Source organism: Scylla paramamosain, chromosome 39 (assembly GCF_035594125.1).
Source record: "Scylla paramamosain isolate STU-SP2022 chromosome 39, ASM3559412v1, whole genome shotgun sequence".
Classification (NCBI taxonomy): domain Eukaryota; kingdom Metazoa; phylum Arthropoda; class Malacostraca; order Decapoda; family Portunidae; genus Scylla; species Scylla paramamosain.
Window position 1 is genome coordinate 11731646 of NC_087189.1, and position 22265 is coordinate 11753910.

The following is a 22265-nucleotide window of genomic DNA, read 5'->3' on the forward strand; positions in this document are numbered from 1 at the left end:
TGCAGGGGGTAACTATACAGTGTGCGGCGTCCTGTAAAGGGAAGTGCACTTTTACAGTGGTTGTACGGAGCTAGGGCCTGATTGACTGCTGCCTCTCTTGATAGCGCCAGGCAAGGCTGCCGCACCACCTCTTTGACTCCACACTGTCTCTACACACACACCACACAACACTGCCTACACGCACAGATAGCCCAGAGCTAACGGTCACCACTACTACTCTCGACCTGTGACGGGCTGTGTTTGGAGAGGGCCTTGTCAAGTATTGATCACCATCGGGAACTAAAGTACCAGGGATCAATGTTGCAAGGGGAAACCAGCGTACGGCGTCCCTACAGGGAAAGTATGCTATCTCAGTGGATTGAACGGAGCTGGGGCCTGATTGACTGCTGCCTCCCTAGAAAGCGCCAGGCAAGGCTGCCGCACCACCCATTCGACATACACACTGTGCATCCACGTACATAAAGCACACACCACATTATATTTACCAAGCTTTAACACCTCCCCCCATCAAACACTAGTAGTCAGACGTAGATTACATTTTTCCTTTTCACTCTCTACTAAAATTCCACGTGGTTTTTCAATATCACATGGTTTCGCCTTTTTTCCTGCCAGCCTCGGCTGGAGGGAGGGGTGGGTGGGGAGGAGCCTTCTGCTTTGCTGTTCTGTCCCTATCACTGGTAGTTAGTAAATAGTCTCAACAAACAGCCTAGTAAGGACCTCAGGGTCTGTTGCTGTTTGTCTTCCTTTGTATATTCCTTTGTATATTCCTCCTCTTCCTCCTCCTCCTCCTCCTCCTCCTCCTCCTCCTTATTGAGTGGGCAGCCAGTCAGCCGCCTCACACCTTGCCAACACCACGGCCAGGCTTGGCACTTTGTTTCCCTTTTGTGAAAGACCTAATTATGCTGTCAGTTTGTGGAGTAATGAAAGGGCAATGGTTAATTTCCGATCGGTTTATTGTATTATTATTATTATTATTATTAGTAGTAGTAGTAGTAGTAGTAGTAGTAGTAGTAGTTGAGAGAGAGAGAGAGAGAGAGAGAGAGAGAGAGAGAGAGAGAGAGAGAGAGAGAGAGAGAGAGAGAGAGAGAGAGAGAGAGAGAGAGAGAGAGAGAGAGAGAGAGAGAGAGAGAGAGAGAGAGAGAGAGAGAGAGAGAGAGAGAGACGATACCTAAGACCACGTATTCTAGCTTGCAAGATAAAACTACGAGTCATCCTGATTATTAATACAGCTAATCGTAATTGGTACTTACACTATTTACACAGGATATAATGAAATACATAACACCATCACGTGACTATGACCACGCTCAGCCCGGTGCAGGGACGCACGGTGTGCACGTCTCGTGGCCGTGTGATGAAACAAGCAGCGCTGTGACTCGGGCTGTGAGGGGCCAGCCACTCCGGTGGTTTGCGGGAGAGAGCGGCTCAGGCTGAGAGTCACGTCAGATAGTGAACTTGGAGAGGTGGTGGTGATGGTCTGGAACTGCGTTGTGTGCTTTTGTGCACGTCACCCACTGCCTTTTTTTTTTTTTTTTTTTATGTAGGAGTGACACCGGTCAAGGGCAACAAAAATTCAATGAAAAAAAAAAAAGCCCACTGATGCCATTCCCCGAACACGGTCCGAAGTGTTAGTCAAAAATTGAAGGATAAATGTCTTGAAACCTCCCTCTTAAAGGAATTTCAGTCATAGCAAGGTGGACATACAAAAGCGGGCAGGGAGTTTACCAGAGAAAGGGATGAATGATTAAGAATACTGGTTAACTCTTGCATTAGAGAGGTGGAGAGAATAGGGGTGAGAGAAAGAAGAAAGTCTTGTGCAGAGAGGCCGCAGAAGGAGGGGAGGCATGCAGTTAGCAAGATCAGAAGAACAGTTAGCGTTAAAATACCGGTAGAAGATAGGTAGAGATGCAACATTGCGTTGATGAGAGAGAGGCTGAAGACAGTCAGTTAGAGGAGAGTTTATGAGACGAAAAGGTTTTGATTCCACCCTGTCTAGAAGAGCAGTATGAGTGGAATCCCCCACCTCCCACGCACAAACATATGAATGGACGGATAATGCCCTTGTACAGAGTTAGCAGTTGGGGGGGGGGTTAGAAAAATTGGTGAAGACGTCTCAGAACGCTTAACTTCATAGAAACTGTTTTAGCTAGAGATGAGATGTGTGGTTTCCAGTTTAGATTATAAGAAAAGGACAGACTAAGGATGTTCTGTGTAGAAGAGGGGGACAGTTCAGTGTCCTGAAGAAGAGGGGATAGTTGTCTGGAAGGTTGTGTCGAGTTGACAGATGGAGAAATTGAGTTTTTGAGGCTTTCAAGAATACCAAGTTTGCTCTGTCCCAATCAGAAATTTCAGAGAGATCAGAAGTCAGGCGTTCTGTGGCTTCCCTGCCTGAACTATTTATCTCCTAAAGGGCTGGACGTCTATGAATAGACGTGGAAAAGTGCAGGGCGTAGGAGTGGATGACAAGAAGTTTGGTTTAGAAGGTCATTGATGAATAATAAGAAGAGAGTGGGTGACAGGACAGAACGCTGAGGAACACCACAGTTAACAGATTTAGCAGAAGAACAGTGACCGTCTACCGCAGCAGAAATAAAACAGTGAGAAGGGAGATTTGGGATGAAGTTACAGAGAAGGATAGAAGCCGTAGGAGGGTAGTTTGGAAATCAAAGCTTTGTGCCAGACTGTCAAAAGCTTTTTATATGTCTAAGGCAACAGCAAAAGTTTCACCAAAATCTCTAAAAGAGGATGACCAAGACTCAGTAAGGAAAGCCAGAAGGTCACCAGTACAGCGGCCTTGACGGAACCCATATTAGTGATCAGATAGAAGGTTGTGAAGTGATAGATGTTTAAGGATCTTCTGTTGAAGATAGATGTAAAAACTTTAATGGGCAGGAAATTAAAGCAATAGGACGGTATTTTGAGGGATTAGAACGGTCACCCTTTTTAGGAACAGGCTGAATGTAGGCAAACTTTCAGTAAGAAGGAAAGGTGGATGTTGACAGACAGAGTTGAAAGAGTTTGACTAGGCAAGGTGCAAGCATGGAGGCGCAGTTTCGAAGAACAATAGGAGGGACCCCATCAGGTCCATAAGCTTTTCGAAGGTTTAGGCCAGCGATGGTATGAAAACATCATTACGAAGAATTTTAATAGGTACCATGAAGTAATCAGAGGGTGAAGGAGAGGGAGAAACAAGACCTGAATTGTCCAAAGCAGAGTTTTTAGCAAAGATCTGAGCGAAGAGTTCCGAGACAGATGTGATAGCAGTGGTGCCATCTGGTTAAAATAAAGAAGGGAAAGAAGAAGAAGCAAAGTTAATGGAGATATTTTCGGCTAGATGCCAAAAGTCATGAGGGGAGTTAGTTCGTCAAAGATTTTAACACTTTCTATTAATGAAGGAGTTTTTGACTAGTTGGAAAACAGACTTGGCATGGTTCTGGGCTGCAATATAAAGCTCATGAGATTCTGGTGATGGAAGGCTTAAGTACCTTTTATGGGCCACCTCTCTATCATGTACAGGCTGTATTAAACAAAGCCTTGAAAGGTTTAGGTCGAGAAAAAGAGTGAGGAATGTACGTCTCCATGCCAGACACTATCACATCTGTTATGTGCTCGGCACATAGAGACGGGTCTCCGACACGGAAGCAGTAGTCATTCCAGGAAAAATCAGCAAAATACCTCCTCAGGTCCCCCCAACTGGCAGAGGCAAAACGCCAGAGGCACCTCCGCTTAGGGGGATCCTGAGGAGGGATTGGAGCGATAGGAAAAGATACAGATATGAGATTGTGATCGGGTGAGCCCAACGGAGAAGAGAGAGTGACAGCTTAAGCAGAAGGATTAAAGGTTAGGAAAGGGTTAAGAATGTTGGGCATATCTCCAAGAAGGTCAGGAATACGAATAGTGTGTTGCACCAGATGCTGTAGGTCGTGGAGGATGGCAAAGTTGAAGGCTAGTTCACCAGGATGGTCAGTGAAGGGAGAGCAAAGCCAAAGCTGGTGGTGAACATTGAGGTCTCAGAAAATGGAGATCTCAGCAAAAGGAAAGAGTCAAAATGTGCTCCACTTTGGAAGTTAAGTAGTCAAAAAATTTCTTATAGTAAGAGGAGTTAGGTGAGAGGTATACAGCACAGATAAATTTAGTTTGAGAGTGTCTCTGTGGTAATAGCCAGATGGTGGAAAACACGGAAGATTCAAGAGCGTTGCTATGAAAGCAGCTTAAGTCATTGCACACATAAACGCAACATCCAGCTTTGGAAGAGAGGGGATCAGAAGGCGGGGCGGATCATCATGGACGTTCGCTTCAGTGAGTAGTAGTGACCTTTCCAATCATACCAGTTGATGCCATCGGCGTAGGAGGTGTGGTTGCCCACATACTGGTAGCCGTTCAGGTTAGAACTGTGGCAAGCACCATACCAATAAGCACCACGGTATCTGAAAGAACAGTTACAAGGCATGACTATGCATAAATCCATGCATCCTTGCGTCCAGTGCAGTAACCCACCTGTTGGCACACATCTCAAGCAAGTGTTGCAGTTCAAAAGATGTTGCATGCAGTAATGCTTTACTTCTCTAATCCGCATGTTGTGCCCTTGTGACTCTGCTAAGAATGACAAAGAAATTGACCTGAAGGCGAGATAAAATCTTCAGGAATGAGAGGCCATAATCTGAGGTTAAATCCGTCAACTGTAGGACAAATTATAGTGTTTCGGACGTCGTGGTCATAATGATCGTCACATCCGAAGTCTAATTTAGGGATATGTTTGCTCTCGGTCGCTACACGGCTTCCTCACTCCATCATTTAGATAAATTTAAGTCTCCCTTTTACCGTGACCACATTGAACTCCATCTTCTTTTAAGATAAGCTTCTTTGCGAGAACAAGGAGGGCCATTCTTGCCGAGACAGAGAGAGACACCTTATACCTAGGCCTTGAGTTACTCCTCTCCACTGTTCTCCTCACTAGCCTCTTTTTTGTTATAGAAGACTATTGAACTCGTAACCAAAATATTGTTGTTTCCTTGGGTGTTTTGAAACACGTTGTGTTATGATAGCACTCATCTTATCCTGGGCGACAGGAGGGGGAGTGTCAGTTACAGGCTAGCCTTCAGCCACGCCAGATCTGTTTGTTCCGAGGAGTCACAATAAACCGCCACAACGGGCCACCTGTTTCTGTCTCTACCTCTCACTGTCTCTACCTCTCACTCCAATAGTTGTGTTCTATGACAGCAATTATCTTACTATTGTATTGTGTTGTGTTGTTTGTCAGCACTCATCTTTGAGCAAAGATGTGTCGATTGACAACAATGAGTGGTAGATGAGTGGAGCGGACTCAATAATCATGTTGCTAGTGCTAGGACATTAGGGAGCTTTAAGAGAAGATTAGACTGGTTTATGGATGGGGATGATAGGTGGAAATAGGTAGGTATATTTCATACGTGAACTGCCACGTGTAAGCCCGGTGGCTTCCTGCAACTTCCCTTATTTCTTATGTTCTTATGTTCATGGTTTGTGTTCAGTTCTGTGGAAGGCGATACTCACCTTTCGGCACAGTTAATCTCCGACGTGTCGTTGTCAGCATCATGGGTGCTGAACGAGTTGCCGCTTTTCACAGAGAAGCTGTCCCCTGCATCACCGCTGTACCTGTCACCACACACACACACAAAAAAATAAATAAATAAATAAATAAATAAAATGAAATAAATAAATAAATAAGAAAATAGAGTAAATAAATAAATAAATTAATTAATTAAATAAATAAATTTAAAATATTTATATAAATTAAATAAATAAATAAACTAAATTGATATACGTGTGTGTGTGTGTGTGTGTGTGTCCCCACAAGTGTAGGAAAGTGTAGATTGTAGAAACGCAGCAATTAAATCATTCTGAGTTTGTTATTCATGATGTATCGGGATATACAGCATTCCCATCTAGAGACACTTCACAAACAATTAATTTACTATATACGAAAGAGAGAGAAAGAGAGAGAGAGAGAGAGAGAGAGAGAGAGAGAGAGAGAGAGAGAGAGAGAGAGAGAGAGAGAATACAAGAGGGTGAAGGGCCTCACCTTCCAACACTGAGGCGGAACTTGGTCTCTGGTGCGCCCACGTGGAAGAATCCATACTTAGCCCACCGATGTTCTCCCTCGTAATCGTCCAGGTCAATTCGTAGCTGCTGCAGGGTGGTGGAGGTCAGCTGGTGCAGAAGGTCAAGGCCCAGCCAGAATTCACCCTCCAGGTCACCAAAGCCCAACTGATACTCGACCCAAGTGCGGTAGAAATCTTGGCGGACGGCATCACTGGTGCGCCGCTGGAAGACGGTCCATCCCCCGCCGTCGACGGTGTGGTCACAAAACACGGGCACGCGGTGGTGGGGTCGCCCAGGGTAAGGGTATACCTGGCGCAGGCCGCTCCCGCTGTCCCCGGAGTCCAGTAATTCCTTGCAGTGACGCGGCCGAGACTCCCATTTGTTTACAGCAGCACTGACCTGCTGCACCACTTCCCTCGCCTCCTGTAAAGCGAAGGGCAAACAGTGACCAGGTTTACGTCAGACGTGGCGGCGCAGCTCTTCCTGCATTTCCGCTGACAACGACTCAACACACTTTGATATGAGTCTTGAATCTTGATTAAAACGCATTAAAGAAAATTAGCACCCCTTGATAAACTTCGAAAATTTCGTTAGTGATAATACCGCGCCTTGTAGGAGGGCCTGACAAAGTGTTAGGTAGAAGCCTGACTTAACCCTTACCTCCACGAGGGGCGCGTGGCGGCTGTCCTCTCGTCCAGTCCTACAGGAGTCCAGGGCGGCGGCCACACAAGTGTCATTGTAGCCTGCGACCGTTAGTAGGCTGGACAGAAGGGAGCGATCGTCCTTGAGGCCTGAACAGCTGTTTCCCTCAGCGAGGGGAGGCGTGCTGCTTGTCATGGCCACGGCCACGCCCATGGCGAAGAGCACAAGAAACTTCATCGCAGACAATTGCTGGCCAGAACACCTAACCAACGCGACCGTGGCGGAATGCGGCGTAGAGCAGAGTGGCGTGTGTCTTGAGCCCTGGGTGCCTCGCGGCCCTCAACACGCCACTTCAAGCCTCGTAAACTGTGACGGGAATAGACGCGGAGCTGTGGCCCTCATGAATTTCATCATTCCTTTAATAAAGTGCTGTCTGAGATAATATTTCATGAAGGGCCACTTGGGTAAGGGCGGCAGTGTGCCCTTCACCACGCTGGCATCAGATGCAGCAGGATCCTCGCAGCACTGTACTGTTGATGTTTATTTGCTGTGGAGTGGTGGGAGTTGTGTCCTCAGTGCAGAGGTAGTATATGATGCTGCCGCACCACGCACTATGCTGACGAATTTATAATGCTTAGTCCTCTTTGGAAGAACTGCGTGGTGGAAGATTTTTTTTTCTTTTGCTTATATTACTCAAGATAAAGAAAAATATCAGCTATCAAATAAGAGAGGAGGAGAATTTAAGAAGTGTAACGCGAAGTATTGGGCTTAATTTTCATGATTTACTAGAATAACAAACTTGTTCTGGCGACGTTGTAATAATAGACGTCTCGTGTCCCCCGTTGAGCTTCAGTAAGGTATTGTAATTTACAACGGTAGCGATAGGCAGCGGTGGGCCGCGGGAAGAGCGCGGCCGCCCTCATCTCACTCACTTGGGCAGGTCAGGTCAGGTCAGCCTTGGATCGTGGCCAGGTGACACAGGTAACCATGTTTTGCATTGCTTGTCATTTGTATTGACTGACAACTATGTCAAAATACTGACTGCCATAGAACAGTATGCTCACAGCACTATTCTTACTGGCAGCATCAAGGCGCCAGACGCCACCTCGTCCAGTGCAAGGAAAAGAAGAGCTGGTTTGCTTCCTCTCCTGTGATGATGGCGTGCATGGCGCCTCCTCCACGTCAGCTTTACCTTGTACGCCCCATGTTCACTGCACCGTAGGAGTCCCAAGGCACTGTGAATGAACACATCACTGGACCATATTCTAAAACATTTCAGCGTCTTGTCTTGATTACTCTCAATTTTAAAAAGTGTTCTCATGGTTGTAACGATATTCTAACAGGGATGTTACACCAGGAATGGAAAAAATGACGAGAAACTGTATTATAATGTTTGTGACCTTTGAAAATAGCCGTATTAGAGAACAAAGCGTTTTATGTTACTTATCATGATGTATCAATCAGTTTGACTCAGAACTGCGTGTATCCACTGACAATGCAACTTTGTGAGTCCAACTGGGATTCCCTTACTCAGATACTCCTCCTTCTACTTGAGGGGGCAGCCAGTCAGCCGCCTTGCACCTCGCCAACACCACAGCCAGGACACTTTGCTTCCCTCTTGTTAAAGTCCTTATTACACTGTCACTTTGTGGAGTAATGACAGTCTGCTCCGGGCAGTGCTTAACTTCAGATCGATTTATTTCAATTTAATGTAAAAAAAAAAAAAATTATCAGCGGTCGTTGTTTAGTGAATAAGAGAGAGAGAGAGAGAGAGAGAGAGAGAGAGAGAGAGAGAGAGAGAGAGAGAGAGAGAGAGAGAGAGAGAGAAAGCGGAAGGGAGGTTTTACCTGCCAGTGTATTTAACTCACAGGATATTGTAATAAAATGCATAACAGCACCAGCTGACTATGATCACGCGGAACCCGGTGCAGAGACGCAAGGTGTGCACGTCTCATGGCCGTGTGAAGAGGCAAGCAGCGAAGTGACTCGGGCGGTGAGGGGCCAGCCCCTCCGGAGAGAAAGAGGGGCTCAGGCTGAGAGTAGCGTTAGAGAGGGAGCTTGGAGGGTTGGTGGTGGTCTGGAACCGCATTCTGTTTCCAGTGTTTATGCGTGTGTTCACGTCTCCCACCGTGCCTGCCACAGCCACAGTCAGAAGGCGAGGGGGATCATCATACACGTTCGCTTCACTGAGTAGTGGTGGCCTTTCCAATGATACCAGTTGATGCCATCGGCGTAGGAGGTGTGGTTGCCCACATACTGGTAGCCGTTCAGGTTTCCTTTATGGCAAGCAGCATACCAAAAAACTCCTTCATATCTGAAATGAACGTAACAGTCACAAAAGTGTTCGTAGTTTGATACAGTGGCCGAACGCACGTCTTGGAAAGAGACCTGACCTTCTTCTTTGAGGGATTAGTGCTACTCTCTTCGGTTAGAATTCGTAAGATGTAGTACACTATGCTACACTCCTTGACAGGACCTTGCTACCAAACATGAAAATCCTTGCATTAAATATAATTTTCAATCTGTAGAATATCACCTCTCCTCTACTAAACCTCATCTTCTTTTTCCTCACTGAAACACTCGTGTCTCAGGCAACTGACAGTAGTCCCTTTTCTCTTCCCTCCTACTTTCTCTTTCGTCATTCTCAATTCACACCTGGATAATGCGTCTATGTACGCAACGACTTAACCTGCTCTCGTGCTCACGCTCTTGAATCTTCCGAGTTTTCCACCATCTGGCTACGACTACAGAGTCATTCTCAAACTAAATTTTTCTGTGCTGTATACCTCTCATCTAACTCCTCTGACTATAAGAATTTTTTTTCACTACTTAACTTCCAAAGTGGAGAACATTCTGATTCTCTTCCCTTTTGCGTAGATCTCCATTCTTGGAGACTTCAATGTTCACCACAAGCTATGCCTTTCCTCCTTCACTGACCATCCTGGTGAACTAGCCTTTAACTTTGCTATCCTCTACGACCTAGAGCAACTGGTGCAACACCCTATTCGTATTCGTGACTGGTTTGGAGATAGACCCAACATTCTTAACCTTTTCCTAAACTCTAATCCTTCCGCTTATGCTGTCATCCTCTCTTCTCCATTAAGCTCCTGAGATCACAATCTCACATCTGTATCTTATCCTATCGCTCCAATCCCTTCTCAGGATCCCCCAAAGTGGAGGTGCCTCTGGCGTTTTGCCCGTTAGTGCGGGGGACCTGGGGAAGGATAATGCTGATTTTCCTTGGAATGACTACTTCTTGCGTGTCAGAGACCAGTCTCTATGTGCTGAGCGCATAACAGAGGTTTGGCATGAAGGCGTACATTCCTCACTCCTCTCGACCTAAATTTTCTAAATCTTGGTTTAATACAGCCTGTTCTCGTGCTATACATGATAGAGAGGTGGCCCACAAAAGGTACTTGAACTTTCCATCATCTGAATCTCATGCGCTTTATATTTCTTCCCGGAATCATGCCAAATCTGTTCTCCAACTAGCCAAAAAAGCTCCTTTATTAATAGAAAGTGTCAAAATCTTTCAAGATCTAACTCCCCTCGTGACTTCTCGTACCTAGCCAAAAAATCTCCAACAATTTTGCTTCTTCATCTTTCCCTTCTTTATTTCAGCCAGATAGCACCGCTGCTATCTCATCTATTCCTAAAGATGAACTCTTCGCTCAAACCCTTGCTAAAATCCCTACCTTGGATGACTCACGGTTTGTTCCTCCCTCTCCTCCACCCTCTGACTACTTCGTGCTACTCATTAAAATCCTTCGTAATGATGTTTTCTGTGCCCTCGCTCGTAAGGCTTATGGAGCTGATTGGACCCCTCACATTGTTGTCCGAAACTGTGCCTCCGTGCTTGCACCTTGCCTAGTCACACTCTTTCAACTTTGTCTATCAACATCTACCTTTTATCCTTGCTGGAAGTTTGCCTACACTCTAATGGTGATCTTCTTGCTTTCCTTACTGAGTCTTGGTAATACTCTTTTAGAGATTTTGGTGAAACTTTTGCTGTTGTCTTAGACATATCTAAGCCTTTTGATAGAGTCTGGCACAAAGCTTTGATTTCCAGCCTTCTCTTTTATGGCTTCTATTTGTCTGTAACTTCATTTCAAGTTTCCTTTCTGACCATCATTGTCAGACGGTCACTGTTCTAAATCAATTAATAGTGCTGTTCCTCAGGGTTCTATTCTGTCACCCATTCTCTTCCTTTTATTCATCAAAGATCTTCTAAACAAAACTCTTAGTCATATCCACTTTTACACTGATGATACCACCCTGCAGTTTTCTACGTCATTTCGTCGACATCCAACCCTTCAGGAAGTAAACATTTCACACAGGGAAGCCACAGAACGCCTGACTTATGATCTCTTTGAAATTTCAGATTGAGGCAGAACAAACTTAGTATAGTTGAATGCCTCAAAAACTCCATTCCTTCATCTCTCAATCTGACACAATCTTCCAGACAACAATTCCCTCTTCTTCAATGACACTCAACTTAGTGTTGCCACTCCTTGTGTTTTCCTACTAGATCTAGTATTTTTTGTTTCGATCTTGGAGTCTCGTAGTTTTTTCTTTAAAATCCAACAAATCTTGTAGTTTTCATTAAAAAGAAAAAAATTGATAATGATTATTGCTAGCTAATTAAATCTATACAAGTATGCCTCAATACGAATCCCATGCTCCCCGTTTTCTATAGTGTTTGTTTACGTGTGTTGGACACGATCCGTTCGTGCCACCTCGCGGTCAGTCCGACTAGTACCAGAACTGCCCTCGAACTGTTGGTTCAGTTTTGGATACATCGCGGTGATAAAACGGGTAGGTTGATCAGTTGTTGAGACAATGAGGGATTCTGAGAACCCCACTAAAAGCTGCAGTGGAGATAAAACTCCACCAAAAAAGAAAAAAAAAAGATGTGGTGCAACCAGTCATGTAATAGTGGGTGTTAACTGATCCTGAATTAAAAGACTGGATCAAGCCAGATCCTAAAGATATGTATGTTGTTCGTTGTGTAGTGTGATTCCAAGCTAAGGAATCCTAACAAAGCTGGTTTGATAAGTCACAAAGCTACATCAAAGCACAAAAAAAAAAAAAACTATGAATCAAAGAAAAAGTGCGAATATTCAGCAGTTCATAAAGAAACCAACTGAGGACCCAAAAGATAAAGTTAACAATGCAGAATCATTGCTGTCTGGGTATATGGCCGAACATGGAATGGCACTTTCCCAGGCAGACCACCTGATTGAGGTAATGAAAAGGATGTTTCCAGACTGTGATACTGTGAAGAAATTGACTATGAAAAAAAAATAAAAGCTTCATATGTCACGCAATATGGATTAGCGTGGGAAGAACGGGAAGAAGTTACGGAGATATGCAAGAAAAATAAGTTTTCTTTAATGATCGACGAAAGTGTAGTGCCGGGACGTAATATTAAGCTAATATAAGTAGTATTAGGTTAATATAAGTAGAATTAAGTTAGTATAAGAATTACTGGTAAGATTTAGTCGTTATTACATCATACATACATCCCCGAGACATACAGACAGACAGACATGTTGGCGCCCGCGGAAAATGGGTGATCGATTTTCTCTATGAATAAAGGCATTATTTTCTTGCAAGGTATTAGCTTGTAGCTAGAATTTTTCACCTTTGTTACTCAGAGGAACAAATACACCAGGTCATGATATGAGTAAAGTAATGTAAATGTTTATTATACGGTTGAAACCAATCATTTGCGAATTACCTTGAGGAAGAATCTGAAAACTACGGAGGTTCGTGGCGTGGTAAGACGCCGCGGCCGGCCCGATTCTCGTTGAGAGAGATCTTGGCTTGCTTACACTATAGGTATGTTGCTCTAGGTTTGAAGTAATTATCATTCATATTTGTTGATATATTTTCTTATCAGTACATCACTCAGAGAGATCTTGGCTTGTTTACAATACAGAGAGATCTTGTCTTGCTTACACTGCAGGGAAGCCAGTGGAGGTAAAGGAAAAGTGTGTCTGTGGGTCCCACGTGTGTATACTTAATAGTGTGAGATCGGAGTGTTTAATTCACGGATTATTAAGGTTGTGCACTATTTCTCGTTATCATACGGGGACGTAACCACCTGGTTCGGTCCTCGGAATGCTGATTAGGGTGTGTTATACCAGGGTTATAGAAAAATGTAGTAAGGAGATTGTTTATTCTTATGTAAACACCAGTGAATTATTTTTCGAGTTACGTACGTGAATAATACCACCCTCGCCAGGTGAATGAGACTGTATACTCATGTAATACCCAAACACTAATGCCCATTATTGTTATTGGTGAATGCGTGAGGTGTGTCAAGTGTTTAGTTCGGCCAGTATTTACACTACTGTAATGAAATCTTCAGCGCTACTAAAAGGATACTTCATGCTACCTGGTATAATATGAATGACGTGTGAATTAGTATTAACGCTACCACAAGTTAAGGAAAAATAAAGACCATACTTCAGCGAGTGTAGGTATTTCCTCACCAACTAGTTGGAGAAAAAATAAATAAATAAATAATAACCTAGCTTGCGAGTGGCACAAGGGGGGGAGGGGGATTACAAAAGCACAGACATATCAGTGTCGCAGATACTTGCTGTCATGGTGAGATACTTTGACAAGAACAAGTGGAAAGTGACGGATGCATTATTAGACATCTTGGAGGTTGAAGTGCAGAGTGGTGGCCTGTGCAGAGGGTTTGTACAAAGCTGTAAAAAAAAATGTTTCAAAGCAAAGACATACCACTTACAAACATCGTTGGGCTTGCCAGCGTTAACTGCTCTACGATGATTGGTGCACGTAGTGGCTTTCAGGCACGCTTGAAGGGTGACGTACCATCTGTATTTATTCTTGGCTGTGTCTGCCATTCATTTGTACTATCAGCAAGTCATGCATGTGTCCATTTGCCATCCTTCCTTGAAGCATTTCTTAATGACATTTGTTATTTTTCGCGAAGTAGCAGACGTCAGCATCAGTTTAAACTGATTCAAGAGGTCGTTCAGAGCCCAAAGCACAAAATTATTAAACTTTGACAGACTCGTTGGTTGTCCAGAGGACGTGTAATATCTCGAGTACTTGAGCAGTGGGATGCTCTTCTGCTTTTTTTTTTTTTTTTTTTTCAATCTGAATCTCTTTCAGAATCAAACTAGATGCAGCATCACATATATATAAGACAATGGTAAGTCAGGGAACTAGACACATGTTATTCCTCAACTACGTACTTGGAAAAGTGGATAAAATGAACATAGAGTTCCAAGCAGAGTACTTCAGGCTTAGTACATACACTCTACTCCTCGATTTCTGATGAATATAGAGGCATCCTAAGCATGTTTGTTAAGAATGAAGTACTAGAGGGTCAACTGTCTGTGATTAATCCTCGCGATGTATCTCTGCACCTTGATGTGAACAGTATAAAACTTGGTGGAAGATGTGATGCTCTGATGCTGAAAGAACCACTAGGGGAAAGTAAAACCAGGTTCCTTGCTGACTGCCAAAGGTTTTAGTGGAACTGTGTTGTCACGATCCCTTACTTACTTACGATCGTACGATCGCGGTTATCTTTCCAAGAAAGTGGACGTTACACTGGTCCCGGAAAGTTTTAAAGGTCTGGATTTTTAAAGGCTTCGAGTGCCTACCCGACCTATCCGAAATCGCCAGCATTATCTCTCACTACACCTTTACCTTGACACAGCACACCTGGAATCACCTCTAATACCCGATCAATGTTGTGGGAGTAGAAAACACGATTATTCTATGTTACAAGCACATATATTAATAATAATAATAATTCACAAACAACATGAGGTAGTACACGTTACTACATGACGTTCTCGTCACTTCCCACAACACCAGAACCCGTTTACACCTCCACCAGTCACAGAAATATTCCCCTCAACCGCAGGAATTTACTCAGACGCCATTACCGCGTCCCCAGACAATAATTCCCGTATTTCACCTCCTCAAGCCTCACAGGAGATTACCATCATCACCAAAGATTACCCATAACACCATAACATCATCCCCAAAATCACCAATACACCACAACACCAGCTTCCAAGGTCAACGCCACAACCTCCACCCACAAAACGGCTGCCAGTTTGACCTATGACCCCTTCGAACAGCGTCACCGGCACAACTCAACAACTGAATTTCAGCGGACAAGAGCTCTTGGTACCACAAAAGACTCACTAACCTGATCCTGGATATCAAGGTTATACCGCTACACCACTAATACCTCCACAAACTCACTCCATCACCAATCCACACCAAGATTCTCCCCTGAGAGCCGTCTTCCCTCCGATATACCTCACGACCTAAGGCGCTCTGCCTTCCCCTCCTTGGAATGTGTTGTTGCCCACTCAAGCTCCCCTCGTTTTCAACATATTTCCACCTCATTTATACATCCTCCCTTATACATACAAAGATATAGAGAACTTAAATTATGAAGAGAATAACACTACATGATATAAAATGAGTAAATAAGCCTTACACTACTTATAACAATAATAAGGATAATGCCCGAATGGCAGGTAACCGGAACACGGGGGACACTAAGAAAACGTGATCCCATTCAAGGTAAATTCGGCCAATAACATGACAGTGTGCACAAATAAGAATGAGATTTCCCCTAGAAGAAGATGGTGTCCTTGCACAACTTTCAGTTGTTGATCCAAAAGTTGCTCTTTCTCCACAACGACAAGTTACGTCAATTGCAAAGTTGGCTGTTCATTTCCCGATACTCGTGAAAGAGTCACACCTTGACTTGCTAGAACAGTGGGAAGATTTGTTGCATGCCAAGACAAGTCTTCGAAATTTGAGCCTGTCACCAACATCTTTTTGGCAAGAACTATTTGAAGTAAAGGATGGAAGAGGCGAAGCAAAATTTTCTACCCTTGTAGAATTCATGCGAAATTTACTGGTATTGCTACAATCATCTGCTGCAGTTGAACGGATGTTTTCAAAGATCAACGTCATCAAAACCAAGCATTCCAATAGGCTATTAACTGAAACAGTTGCAGACAAAATGCTTGCAAAGCAAGCAGTCGCTAGGCAAGGAGGAGGCAGTAGACACCTGCCAAAACGATAATTACTCCCAGTGAGGTCTAAAGCACTGTTCAGGGGGTGCTGTGAACTTATCATTAAACCCAGCTGTGACCTCACTGAACGTTTCCCTTTGTGTCTCACAACACAAGGGGGCAGTCACAGCCTGCCCTCTAAAGACAACTCTCTTCCTCCTCACAAAACTACAAGCACCTAATAACACACACACCCTTCACCCAAAAATTTTAAAATCATCATGGCGACTCCTACACCAGCCTCGGAGTCCCCATCTGGGGAGGGAACCATAAATGTCCCCAGGTCGGACTGCCTTTCTGTCGACGACCCTAAGTGTCTTGACACCCCCCTCAACTTTTTCTTCATTAACTTCTGCAACATTCGCGGTCTAAGATCTAATTTTCAATCTGTAGAACACCACCTCTCCTCTTCTAAACCTCATCTTCTTTTCCTCACTGAAACTCAGGTGTCTGAGGCAACTGACAGTAACCCCTTTTCTGTTCCCTCCTACTTTCTCTATCCTCATTTTCGATCCAAAGCTGGATGCTGCGTTTATGTGCGCAATGACTTAACCTGCTCTCGTGCCCATGCTCTTGAATCTTCCGAGTTTTCCACCATCTGGCTACGACTAGAGAGTCACTCTCATACTAAATTTATCTGTGCTGTATACCTCTCTCCTAACTCCTCTGACTATAAGAAATTCTTTGACTACTTAACTTCCAAAGTGGAGCACATTCTGACCCTCTTCCCTTTTGCAGAGATCTCCATTCTTGGAGACTTCAATGTTCACCACCAACTTTGGCTTTCCTCTCCCTTCACTGACCATCCTGGTGAACTAGCCTACAACTTTGCTATCCTCCATGACCTAGAGCAATTGGTGCAACACCCTACTCGTATTCCTGACCATCTTGGAGATACGCCCAACATTCTTGACCTTTTCCTGACCTCTAATCCTTCTGCTTATGCTGTCACCCTTTCTTCTCCGTTGGGCTCCTCCGATCACAATCTCTTATCTTTATCTTGTCCTATCACTCCAATCCCTCCTCAGGATCCCCCTAAGCGAAGGTGCCTCTGGCGTTTTAACTCTGCTAGTTGGGGGGACCTGAGGAGGTATTTTGCTGATTTTCCTTGGAATGACTACCGCTTCCGTGTCAGAGACCCGTCTTTGTGTGCTGAGCGCATAACAGAGGTGATAGTGTCTGGCATGGAGGCGTACATTCCTCACTCTTTTTCTCGTCCTAAACCTTCTAAACCTTGGTTTAACACAGCTTGTTCTCGTGCTATACATGATAGAGAGGTGGCCCACAAAAGGTACTTAAGCCTTCCATCACCAGAATCTCATGCACTTTATATTTCTGCCCGGAACCATGCCAAATCTGTTCTCCAACTAGCCAAAAACTCCTTCATTAACAGAAAATGTCAAAACCTTTCAAGATCTAACTCCCCTCGTGATTTCTGGCATCTAGCCAAAAAATATCTCCAATAACTTTGCTTCTTCTTCTTTCCCTCCTCTAGTACAACCAGATGGCACCACTGCTATCACATCTATTTCTAAAGCTGAACTCTTCGCTCAAACCTTTGCTAAAAACTTTACCTTGGACGATTCTGGGCTTGTTCCTCCCTCTCCTCCACCCTCTGACTAGTTCATGCCACCTATTAAAATTCTTCGCAGTGATGTTTTCCATGCCCTCGCTGGCCTAAATCCTCGGAAAGCTTATGGACCTGATGGGGTCCCTCCTATTATTCTCCGAAACTGTGCCTCCGTGCTTGCACCTTGCCTAGTCAAACTCTTTCAGCTCTGTCTGTCAACATCTACCTTTCCTTCTTGCTGGAAGTTTGCCTACATTCAACCTGTTCCTAAAAAGGGTGACCGCTCTAATCCCTCAAACTACCGTCCTATTGCTTTAATTTCCTGCTTATCTAAAGTTTTTGAATCTATCCTCAACAGGAAGATTCTTAAACATCTATCACTTCACAACCTTCTATCTGATCGCCAGTATGGGTTCCGTCAAGGCCGCTCTACTGGTGATCTTCTGGCTTTCCTTACTGAGTCTTGGTCATCCTCTTTTAGAGATTTTGGTGAAACTTTTGCTGTTGCCTTGGACATATCAAAAGCCTTTGATAGAGTCTGGCACAAAGCTTTGATTTCCAAACTACCCTCCTACGGTTTCTATCCTTCTCTCTGTAACTTCACCTCAAGTTTCCTTTCTGACCGTTCTATTGCTGCTGTGGTAGACAGTCACTGTTCTTCTCCTAAATCTATTAACAGTGGTATTCCTCAGGGTTCAGTCCTGTCACCCACTCTCTTCTTATTATTCATTAATGATCTTCTAAACCAAACTTCTTGTCCTATCCACTCCTACGCTGATGATACCACCCTGCACTTTTCCACGTCTTTTCATAGACGTCCAACCCTTCAGGAGGTAAACATATCACGCAGGGAAGCCACAGAACGCCTGACTTCTGATCTTTCTAAAATTTCTGATTGGGGCAGAGCAAACTTGGTATTGTTCCATGCCTCAAAAACTCAATTCCTCCATCTATCAACTCGACACAACCTTCCAGACAACTATCCCCTCTTCTTCAATGACACTCAACTGTCCCCCTCTTCTACACTGAACATCCTCGGTCTGTCCTTTACTTATAATCTTAACTGGAAACTTCACATCTCATCTTTAGCTAAAACAGCTTCTATGAAGTTAGGTGTTCTGAGACGTCTCCGCCAGTTTTTCTCACCCCCCCCAGCTGCTAACTCTGTACAAGGGCCTTATCCGTCCATGTATGGAGTATGCTTCACATGTCTGGGGGGGTTCCACTCATACTGCTCTTCTAGACAGGGTGGAATCAAAAGCTTTTCTTCTCATCAACTCCTCTCCTCTAACTGACTGTCTTCAGCCTCTCTCTCACCGCCGCAATGTTGCATATCTAGCTTTCTTCTACCGCTATTTTCATGCTAACTGCTCTTCTGATCTTGCTAACTGCATGCCTCCACTCCTTCCGCGGCCTCGCTGCACAAGACTTTCTTCTTTCTCTCACCCCTATTCTGTCCACCTCTCTAACGCAAGAGTTAACCAGTATTCTCAATCATTCATCCCTTTCTCTGGTAAACTCTGGAACTCCCTGCCTGCTTCTGTATTTCCACCTTTCTATGACTTGAATTCCTTCAAGAGGGAGGTTTCAAGACACTTATCCACCAATTTTTGACCACTGCTTTGACCCTTTTATGGGACTGGCATTTAAGTGGGCATTTTTTTTATTAGATATTTGTTGCCCTTGGCCAGTATCCTTCCTACATAAAAAAAAAAAAAAATTGGAACCCATCAAAATCTCTGCTGAGTGACATGAAGAGTGGAAAGTGTCACCAGCGCTATGTGGAGAGTTGTTCCAAGTTGGAAGTGGCAACTATGTACCCTGAAGAAGCGGACGAAGCTGTGGAAGAGCTTCCACTTGAAGTCTACATGTAAATCCTAGGTAAGACATTTACAGTGCATACATATTTTGAGACTATAAAACAAGATTAATATTCGCGTACTGTGAAAAAAAAAAAAAGTCTTGTGGTTTTTAGGTCAGCCTTGTGGCTTTTGGAGGCACAATCTCGTATTTTCCCAAATTCTAGAGTGGCAACACTGACGCAACTGTCCCCCTCTTGTACACTGTACATCCTCGGTGTGTCCTTTTCTTATAATCTAAACTGGGAACTTCACATTTCATCTTTGGTTAAATCAGTTTTTATGGAGTTAAGTATTTTGAGTCGTCTCCGCCAGTTTTTCTCGCTCTCCCAGCTGCTGACTCTGTGCAGGGGCCTCATCTGTCCATTTATGGAGTATGCTTCAGATGTTTGGAGGGGTTCCACTCATACCGCTCTTTTAGACAGGGTTGAATCAAAAGCTTTTCGTTTTATCAACTCTTCTCTGACTGTCTTCAGCCTCTTTCTCATCGTCGCAATGTTGCCTCTTTCAATATCTTCTACTGCTATTTTCATGCCAAGTGTTCTTGTGATCTTGCTCACTGCATGCCTCCCCTACTCCCACGGACTCACTGCACAAGACTCTTCTTTCTCTCACTCGTATTCTGTCCACCTCTCTAATGCAAGAGTGAACAATTATTCTCAATCATTCATCCCTTTCTCTGGTAGATTCTGGAATTCCATGTCTGCTTTTGTATTTCCACTTTCCTATGACTTGAACTCTTGAAGAGGGAGGTTTCAAGACACTTATTCTCTAAATTTTCACTAACCCTTTCGACTTTCTACGGGAGCCGGCACCTCAGCGGGCCTTTTTTTTTTTTTTTTTGCTGCAATTTTTGTTGCCCTTGGCCCGTGGCGCCCCTACATGAGAAAAAAAAAAAAATCTCCATATCCCAAGGTAAAGCAGTCCTCCTTGAATTACTGTCCATTGCTGGCTTAATTGGTCTCTTTCTTTAAGAGAAATCTTACGATCTCCTAAGCGGCAACTTTTACATTTCCTTCAGCTGATGAGAAACTGACAAGATGAATAATTATTACAATCTTGGCAATAGACACCGAATCGAAATTGTTGTTGTTTTGTTGTTGTTTTTGTTGTTGTTGCAGATGCTGCTGCACTTCTGTGTTGTGTTGTGTTGCATTGTGTCGTGTTGTGTTGTGTGACAACTCTTTAAGTTGAGCTGTGTGGAGTAACAGCACTCACCTTCGTTGTTGTTGTTGTTGTTGTTGTTGTTGCTGTTGTTGTTGCAGATGCTGCTGCACTTCTGTGTTGTGTTGTGTTGCATTGTGTCGTGTTGTGTCGTGTGACAACTCTTTAAGTTGAGCTGTGTGGAGTAACATCACTCACCTTCAGGCGCAGTTTTGCTTTGCCTTGTCGTTGTCAGCATCATGTGTGCTGAATGGGACGCCGTTATGTTCTAACAGACTATTCCCTGCGTCTCCACTGTACCTGCCAGCACACATGCACACGCTTAGTATTAATTGAGAGAATGGCTCAGGCATATATGGCGTGCTCTTGTTTGTGTACTGCTTGTATGGGTGGTGGGAATGTTTGCATCTGATGAGTGCTGATGGTACAGTACAATCTTAATGAGGGGGTGGCTGCTGCTGATGCACCAGCGTTGGCTGATTCACAAACGACATAGAGATGGTGGTGGAGGTGCTGGGAAGGGCGTGTTACAGGTAAAACATTTTAGAGAGTGAATGAGGGTAAGAGTAAAGTAATGAAGTGTAGGAGAATGACAGGTGTCAGGAGGCCTAGTGTAATTCTGATATAATTTGTAAGAAGAGGCAAAATGAAGAGTGGTTGTGCTTGGTACGCGAGAATGGACTGCAGTTGTGAGTGTTGCATATTGTGACTGCCTCGAGGACCTCGACAGGAGGATATCCTTCCTAGTGTGGCGAGTGAGAAAAGTTACCTAGGTATGGGAGTGTGTGCATGACAAGAAACATCCTCCACTGCTCAGGTTGTGCACGTCGTTGTCACACACGTCACAAGGCCGAGGAGCAACACGACTCATTATCTCCACATACTGTATACGAGAGAGAGAGAGAGAGAGAGTGTGTGTGTGTGTGTGTATACAAGAGGGTGAAGGGTCTCACCTTCCAACACTGAGGCGGAACTTGGTCTCTGGTGCGCCCACGTGGAAGAATCCATACTTAGCCCACCGATGTTCTCCCTCGTAATCGTCCAGATCAATTCGTAGCTGCTGCAGGGTGGTGGAGGTCAGCTGGTGCGGAAGGTCAAGGCCCAAGCCAGAATTCACCCTCCAGGTCGCCAAAGCCCAATTGATAATCCAAATACGAAAGAAATGATGGCTGACGGCATCACTGGTGCGCTGCTGGAAGACGGTCCATCCCCAGCTTTCAACGGGGTGGGCACAAAACACGGGTGGTGGGGTCGCCCAGGGTAAGGATATACCTGGCGCAGGCCGCTCCAGCTGTCCCCGGAGTCCAGAAAGTCCTTGCAGTGACGTGGCCGAGACTCCCATTTGTTTGTAGCAGCACTGACTTGCTACACCACTTCCTTTGTCTCCTGCAAAGCGAAGGGCAAAGAAAGTGACCATGTTTACGTCAGACGTGGCGGCGCAGCTCCTCCTGCATTGCCGCTGATAAAACACCCAACACAAATATTCATTCGATATGAGTCTCAAGGGTCGATTAAAACGCATTGATAAAAACCATCACCCCTTAAAAATTTGGAAGATTTCTTTAGTGATAATAGCGCGCCTTGCAAGAGAACTAACAAAATGTTAGGTAGATGCCTGACTTGACACTTACCTCCACGACGGACGCGTGGAGGCTGTCCTCTTGTCCATTCCTACAGGAGTACAGTGCGGCGGCCACACGAGTGTCACTGTAGCCTGCGACCGTAAGTAGACTGGACCAAAAGGACGACAGTGGCGTGGTATGGGGTAGAGAAGTGTGGCGTGTGTCTTGAGTCCTGGGTGCCTCACGGACCTCTGCACCCCACTTCGAACCTCGTTGAATGTGATGAGAATAGACGCACAGC

At 44.6% G+C, this 22265-nt stretch overlaps 2 protein-coding genes across 2 annotated transcripts; both read right to left on the minus strand.

Moving 5' to 3' along the window:
* Nucleotides 1-1082: 1082 nt before the first annotated feature.
* On the minus strand, nt 1083-7106 carry LOC135092170 (ryncolin-1-like). The gene is made up of 4 exons (XM_063990446.1): nt 6742-7106; nt 6062-6504; nt 5533-5634; nt 1083-4427 (listed from the first exon to the last, which is right to left on the minus strand). The coding sequence occupies exons 1-4, from the start codon at nt 6958-6960 to the stop codon at nt 4262-4264; spliced, it is 930 nt and encodes a 309-aa protein (XP_063846516.1). The 5' UTR covers nt 6961-7106; the 3' UTR covers nt 1083-4261.
* A 146-nt stretch (nt 7107-7252) lies between these two features.
* Nucleotides 7253-21936, minus strand: LOC135092171 (ficolin-1-like). Its single transcript, XM_063990447.1, has 2 exons — nt 21356-21936; nt 7253-9037 (listed from the first exon to the last, which is right to left on the minus strand). The coding sequence occupies exons 1-2, from the start codon at nt 21922-21924 to the stop codon at nt 8872-8874; spliced, it is 735 nt and encodes a 244-aa protein (XP_063846517.1). The 5' UTR covers nt 21925-21936; the 3' UTR covers nt 7253-8871.
* Nucleotides 21937-22265: the final 329 nt, after the last annotated feature.

Coding starts and splice junctions, on each gene's coding strand:
- LOC135092170 (XM_063990446.1), bottom strand. CDS start 6,960: ATGAAGTTTCTTGTGCTCTTCGCCATGGGCGTGGCCGTGGCCATGACA. Junction 5,635..6,061: donor TTCCGCCTCAGTGTTGGAAG/GTGAGGCCCTTC, acceptor GTGTGGTGACAG/GTACAGCGGTGATGCAGGGG. Junction 4,428..5,532: donor GAGATTAACTGTGCCGAAAG/GTGAGTATCGCC, acceptor CTGTTCTTTCAG/ATACCGTGGTGCTTATTGGT.
- LOC135092171 (XM_063990447.1), bottom strand. CDS start 21,924: ATGCGTTTTAATCGACCCTTGAGACTCATATCGAATGAATATTTGTGT. Junction 9,038..21,355: donor TTCCGCCTCAGTGTTGGAAG/GTGAGACCCTTC, acceptor CGTTCATTTCAG/ATATGAAGGAGTTTTTTGGT.